Source organism: Leiobunum rupestre, chromosome 6 (genome assembly GCF_980474605.1).
Source record: "Leiobunum rupestre chromosome 6, qqLeiRupe1.1.hap1, whole genome shotgun sequence".
NCBI classification, from domain to species: domain Eukaryota; kingdom Metazoa; phylum Arthropoda; class Arachnida; order Opiliones; family Sclerosomatidae; genus Leiobunum; species Leiobunum rupestre.
The window spans coordinates 26,891,789-26,898,339 of record NC_143389.1 but is presented as its reverse complement, the minus strand read 5'-3'; the positions used below and the strand labels follow the sequence as shown (position 1 = coordinate 26,898,339).

The following is a 6,551-nucleotide window of genomic DNA, read 5'->3' as shown; positions in this document are numbered from 1 at the left end:
CAGTAGTGGGGTTCTGCTACCCATGCTGTCCGGGTTTGTGGACGCTGGCGTAGGGCATTATGATGACAGACCTCCGGTGGTGTGGTTTGAATCTTACCGGTACACCGGGCTATAAATCTGACACATGTATGCCCATAGTGGCTGTATATAAAGGGAGGTTAGCTAGGATTGAGGGAGATTGATAGTGATGATGCTGTTGGAGTAGGTTGATTAGGTAGTTCTTAGGGTATATTATTATTAAGTTGTAAATATAAGTGTATTTTGTAATGTTAGGTAAAATTATTATATGTTAGAAATAGTTAGTGTTTTTTTCACTTGTCATAACCTCGCCATTCTTCACTCTTACGGAGGAAGTTGGTAAATATTACTTTATATTAGTGCTATAGATATTTCTGCTGCACAATGGTAACGCTACGGGTATGATGTTTTGTGTTTTTTACTCTTTCATCTTAAATTATTATTGTACGTAATTGAAGAAATGTTACTTTCTAATGTTTTGATTATTGATATTGCTACAACTACCTAAATCGCCTCAAAATAAATAATGATTGGAACTTCTTTGGTACTTTCTTAAATTGTAATGCTCTCTCACTCTAACGCACTAACGTGGTTAGGGAAACATCGAACTAGGATGTAACTGAGGAAGATAAATCGGTTACAACATTCACCACAAAGAGACGAATGGCAGCAAGCAATGAACCGCGAAATGGAAGTATTAGAAGAGAGACAAGTGGCAAAGGTTGTTGAAAATCCAAGCGGTAAGATCAGGGGATGTAAGTGGGTCTACGCCTTAAAGAAAGATCCCAGTGGCAATATTATCAGATACAAAGCCAGGATCGTTGCCCAAGGCTTTGGGCAAACAGAAGGCATAGACTATGAAGAGTCGTTTTCACCCTTAATCAATTTCACCATTATAAGACTATTTCTTTCTTTCTTCGTCGTGTGTCTAAGATGGACGCATGGTCACTTTGACGTCACCAATGCTCATCTATATGGGACATTGGATCAAGAAGTACTGATGAAACAAGTTCCGGGTTTCATTAAAGCTGGTCCAAATAAATTTTGCCTGAGCTTACAAAATTCATTATACAGGTTACCCCAGAGCGGGAGGCAGTGGTTCCTTGAACTCGACAAGACCTTCACAGAATTGGGCTTCACCAGATTATTCGGAACAAACTGTGTTTATTATAAAACTTTTAAGGTTATTGTTCTTGTTTACGTCAATGACCTAGTGGTATTGGCCAAGAATAAAGAAGCGATACAAGACACGTTCAAGAGACTCTCTACAAAATACCAAATTAAGCATCTTGGTCCAGTACATAAGCTTTTAGGAATCGTCTTTGATTTTCGACCAGATGGGAGTTTGAAAATAAAACAGACCTCATACATCATCATGGTCGCTAAGAAATTTGGCGTTATTCTGGATATTAGTCAGCTTACCAATGGACTAATCTATCGCAGTGAGATGGAGCCTCAGTTTAACATCTACAGTGACAGTGACTGGGGGGGGGGGCAACAAAGATACACGACGATCGCATAGTGGGTATATTGTTTTCCTTGGTTCCTCGCCGGTATCATGGCGCTCCGTACAACAAAAGTCTGTGGCCTTGTCAACGGCTGAAGCAGAATATATTGCGCTAACCAAAACCATCAAAGAATTGCTTTGGTTACAACCAATAATTCCCTTCCATAAACTGCAACCTTGTACCTCTTCGTGGTGGAAGGGAGTAACAGGTGGAGGGGCAACCCTTCATGCTGGCCAACTAAGGCTCTGCTTCTTCCTTAAGCCAAGGTGTGAAGTATCGTGCTGAGGGCTGAGTTGTACCGGGGAAGCGAAAATACAGTATCGTGAACGATCCCCTCGGGGCACCAAGCGACACCCCGTTGTATTTTAGCCTTCCGCCCGGACAGAGGATTAAGCGCTGTGACTTTTTACTTTCCTCTTTTCCCGTGGGACCAAAAATGGAAGCACAACAAAACAAACCAAAAAACCGGGTAAGGATTCGAAAGAATCCGGCCTTAAGCAAGGGGAGGGTTCGATGTTACCCCCCCCCTGCTCTTAACCTTGAGGGGGGACTTACCCCTACAGGAACACGGCCTAGCCTTCAAGGGTCTGCCTCTGGCAAGAACCAGTCGGTGAAGCAAGGGTTCGAAGGGGATACGCCCCTGAAAAAAACCCAAAGGCGGAATCGACGCCGCAGGGAAAAATTGAGGCAGGAGGAGGTCTCTGGTAAGGACGACCCCCGCCATCACTTCCAAAACCATCTAGGGATAATGACTCCCCCGATTCCCAGTATCAGGTTTCCAAAAAGGCGAAGTCTCACGACCAAACCTATAGCGAAACCTTAAGCTCCACAAAGATGGCCATCGTTAAAGAAGGCTATCCTGCGAAAACCATCTCCGCAGAGAAAATGGGCACTATTCAGTGTGAGATTCTGAAGCGTTTAGATGGGTTACCCTCGGGCAACCCTCTACCTCGTTTTGGGAGCTTTCAGCTGATTGGAGGCGCCGTTCACTACCTCTGTAAGGATGGGTTTACGGCGGATTGGTTGGTGGGAGGATTTGACCAGAAGGAATTGGTCTCCGAGGGGTAGCGGCTTTTAGTAATGAAGGCCGCCGACCTACCAAAGCCCTTCAAGGTAGCCTTCCGCGGTCTGGACAGTGGTATCTTTAAGATACTTCATGAACCTGACGCGGCAGCTCCGGTGGCTCCTGCCAAGGAGGGTGGTTCAGTCGAACCCTCTGCTTCAGAGATCTCAAGGATGGAAGATGAGTCTCTGGCTGGCGGGGACTCAGGAGAGGACATTCCTTTGGAAGATACTCTCGCGGGGGACCTAAAGGCCTTTGGCTTGTCGGACACCGACGAGAATAAAGAGGTTGTACCACTGGAGGGTGCAACAGGGGGGGGGGCGGGGGGCAGGCTAGGGATGCGAGTCGGACCGGTGGGTGTGTTGGGGTCTCCACAACCACCACTGTGTCTGAATAGTCATCTATATCTAGCAACCGAGCTCACCTTACCCAAGATGAGTGTAAAGGTGTTGCAAATTAATTTGCATCATTGCAAGGCAGCCACTGCAGTTCTTGCAGTTCTCTGTAGGAGGTTCGCAAATGAGGGCTTCGATGTAGCGCTCATTCAGGAACCATGGACAACCAATGGCAAGATACTTGGTCTCCATAGTGCAGGTAATATATTCTTTGATTATAACTCTGAAAAACCAAGAGCCTGTGTGCTGATACGCAAGGGCATTCATGCGCTTCCACTCTCAGCATCCACCTCTAGGGATATTTCTACTGTAAAACTCATTGTTTCATCTACGGATGGAAGCGGTGAGTTTGCAGTAGCCTCGACATACCTTCCTTATGATGATGCTCTTCCGCCTCCCCCGCAGGGGCTGATCAGTCTGGTTAGCCATTGTGAGGGTTTGGGGGATAGGCTAGTCATAGGGTGTGATGCCAATGCTCACCACTATATTTGGGGTAGCTTAGACTGCAACCAACGTGGTAATGACTTAGTGGAGTACCTGGTTGGTACAAAACTACAGGTCTTAAACAGGAACAATGAACCAACTTTTGTTACAGCAAACAGAAGTGAGGTAATTGATCTTACTCTGTGTACAGAGAATGTCGCAGACAAAATTATGAACTGGCATGTGTCTAACGAACCGTCACTCTCGGATCACAGACACATTTGCTTTAACATATCGGTCAAACCCATTCGGGCTAGTACCACCATTCGCAACCCCAGGAATACAAACTGGCCTGGTTACAAGGATGCCTTGGTATGTTCCTAATGGATGACAAACCGAGGCTCGCATCGGTGTTGGATTTTGATCTGTCTGTTGATCGCATGCAACATACCATTATCGACTCTTATCAACACAATTATCCCGCGAAGACTGTCAACCGGCCAAGGCTAGTTCCTTGGTGGTCTAACGAGATTGGCGGTCTGCGCAAAGAAACTCGTAGGCTCTTTAATAGAGCAAAGAGGGAAGGTGACTGGAATGCTTATAGAAGCAGCCTCACTTCCTACCATAAAGCCATCCGCGATGCTAAACAAGCTTCGTGGAGGAACTTCTGTGAGAACATATCTGATGTTCCCAGCACGGCCAAACTAATGAAAATTATGGCACATGAAAATACCAAACATCGAGACACCATTAGGTAGTTTTTCCACATCCGGAGAGGACACTAACACACATGTTAGATGTACACTTTCCGTATTCAAGTATCACGAACAGCTGTGATCCTCACCCCCTCCCTTTAAGAATCAAGCATACTAAAAGGGAGGATTGGGCGGTGGCGAATAAGGTCGTCACGCACTCTAGACTTATATGGGCTATAAAGTCCTTTAAACCTAAGTCCCCGGGTATTGATATTCTCTGTCCCCTTTTATTGAGAATCTATAGGGCTTGTATCGCCCTTGGGCATATACCTAGCACTTGGAAACTTTCGCGGGCCATATTCATACCTAAGCCTGGTAAGTCAAATTACCTTGAGGCTAAGGAATTTAGGCCAAATAGTCTTACCTCATTTTTCCTAAAGATTCTGGAAAAGTTGGTGGACAGCTATATCAGGGGAGAGGTTATTAGTAGCAATCCCCTGTCTGTCGCTCAATATGCTTATCAGAAGGGTAGGTCTACTGAGACTGAATTCAAGGAAATAGCGTTAGCGGTATTTCTTGATATTGAGGGGGCCTTCGATAAAGTCTCAAGTGCGGTCATAATGAAGGCTGCTAAGCGATTTGGTATAAATGACAAGTTGTGCCTTTGGATCAAATCTATGTAAACTGACCGGAAAGTGATGTCCTCCCTGCTGGGCGACACCCTTGAGGTCACCACTAGCCGTGGCTGCCCACAGGGGAGAGTTCTCTCTCCCCTGCTGTGGTGCCTGGTGGTGGATGAACTCATTCGGAGGTTGAATAAGGGAGGCTGTCGTTGTTTCGGCTATGCAGATGATATTGCCATTATCATTACAGGGAAATTTCCCAAGACAGTTAAGGATGTAATGAGGAGGGCCCTAGCATCAGTCGAGAGCTGGTGCCATGAGGTCAACCTCACGGTCAATCCAAATAAAACGGTCCTCGTTCCCTTTACTCGTAAAAGGATTCCAGGGTCCTTTAATGATATTTAATTATTTGGAATTAATCTTGTGGAAAGCACTGAGTTGAAGTACCTCGGTGTTATTCTAGATAGCAAATTAACATGGAAGCCGCACCTTGACCCCATTGTCAAGAAGGGCAGAATGCTTTTTTGGCGTATAAGAAGTACAGTCAGTAAATCTTGGGGTCTTAGTCCTAGGGTTGTATACTGGTTGTATACTGGTTGTATACTATGGTAATTAGACCCATCCTGTCTTATGCAGCTGTGGTCTGGTGGCCAAGGGTCAAACTTAAGACCGTGCAGTCTGAACTGCGCACTTTACAAAGACTGGCTTGCGTTGGCATCACAGGAGCTATGAGAGCTATGAGAACAGCCCTAAGCGCTTCCTCCTAAATATTCTTCCCCTGCACTTATATATAGAGGAAGCGGCAGTTTTGGGTGCCTATAGGCTTAACCAAAATGGTTGGTGGAAGGCTAATGATTGGAAAAATAGCCACACCAAACTCTATAGAGACATCTCTAGTCAAATACCGATTCTTACAATGGGTTCTGACATGATGGTTGCTAAATTACACTTTAGTAAACCCTTTGAGGTTAGCTTCCCTAGCCGCACGGAGTGGTCCTATAGTACCCTCTGTACCAGAGGGGAGGTTGTCTGGTTTACCGATGGGTCCAAGACTCGCTCAGGTGCAGGCGCGGGGATAAATAATTTCGGCTTTTATGAAAGCATTGGGATATGTGTATTCCAGGCTGAAATTTGTGCTATTTGCTTCTGTGTTGACTATTGTCTTAAACAGGGCTTTCGCGGTAAGGCTATCCAGATTTATTTCTTCAAAACTTGTTCTTAGTTGCCTATATCTCCTACATGCTCTGGGGTCATACAACAGAGTTCTTCTCTGTTGGGTCCCTGGCCATAAGGGGTATCAGGGCAATGAGAATGCTGACGCCTGGGCTAGGGAGGGTGCAAGGTCTGGGCTAATTGGACCGCAACCTGCAATCCCCATTTCCCGGGGTTTGACGCGTGACTTGGTTTCTAAGCATATGGCTGGTCGCCAACTCAAGCTTTGGCTTGAGATGAGTGGTCAAAGGCAGGCCAAAGATTTCACTCTGGTCCGTCTCGGAAGAGGTCGAGAGAGTTGCTAACTCTCTCTAAGACCAACATTAGGATGGTCACTGGCCTACTTACAGGCCATTGCCAACTCAACAGACACTTAAGTCTCATAGGGGTTAACGATAACCCAATCTGTAGGGCATGCTCTACAGAGGATAAAACCGCCTCTCATGTACTCTGCAGCTGCGACTATTACGCCGCGCAGAGATTCGAGCATCTGGGTATGCATCGGTTGGAGACATAGGATGTCTCCAACATTTCAGCCAAGCAAATCCTTGACTTTGTCTAAGCAATAGGACTCTTTTAGAGTCAGGGCTCTGGGGATGCACAATGGACCTTAG

At 45.9% G+C, this 6,551-nt stretch overlaps 1 protein-coding gene across 1 annotated transcript; it reads left to right on the top strand.

The window, feature by feature from the left end:
• Window positions 1-2,606: 2,606 nt before the first annotated feature.
• LOC149940538 (uncharacterized) lies at window positions 2,607-5,492 on the top strand. The gene is made up of 5 exons (XM_090179295.1): window positions 2,607-3,593; window positions 3,725-4,161; window positions 4,407-4,744; window positions 4,799-5,095; window positions 5,362-5,492. Exons 1-5 carry the CDS (start codon window positions 2,607-2,609, stop codon window positions 5,490-5,492), a joined length of 2,190 nt encoding a protein of 729 aa, XP_090035421.1.
• The last annotated feature ends 1,059 nt before the right edge of the window (window positions 5,493-6,551 follow it).

Bases quoted from the DNA above. Each gene is read 5' to 3' on its own strand.
- LOC149940538 (XM_090179295.1), top strand. From the start codon at position 2,607: ATGAAGGCCGCCGACCTACCAAAGCCCTTCAAGGTAGCCTTCCGCGGT. The intron at 3,594-3,724 runs GTAATTGATCTT...CATTCGGGCTAG, and splicing joins TTACAGCAAACAGAAGTGAG to TACCACCATTCGCAACCCCA. The intron at 4,162-4,406 runs GTAGTTTTTCCA...GAGAATCTATAG, and splicing joins AAACATCGAGACACCATTAG to GGCTTGTATCGCCCTTGGGC.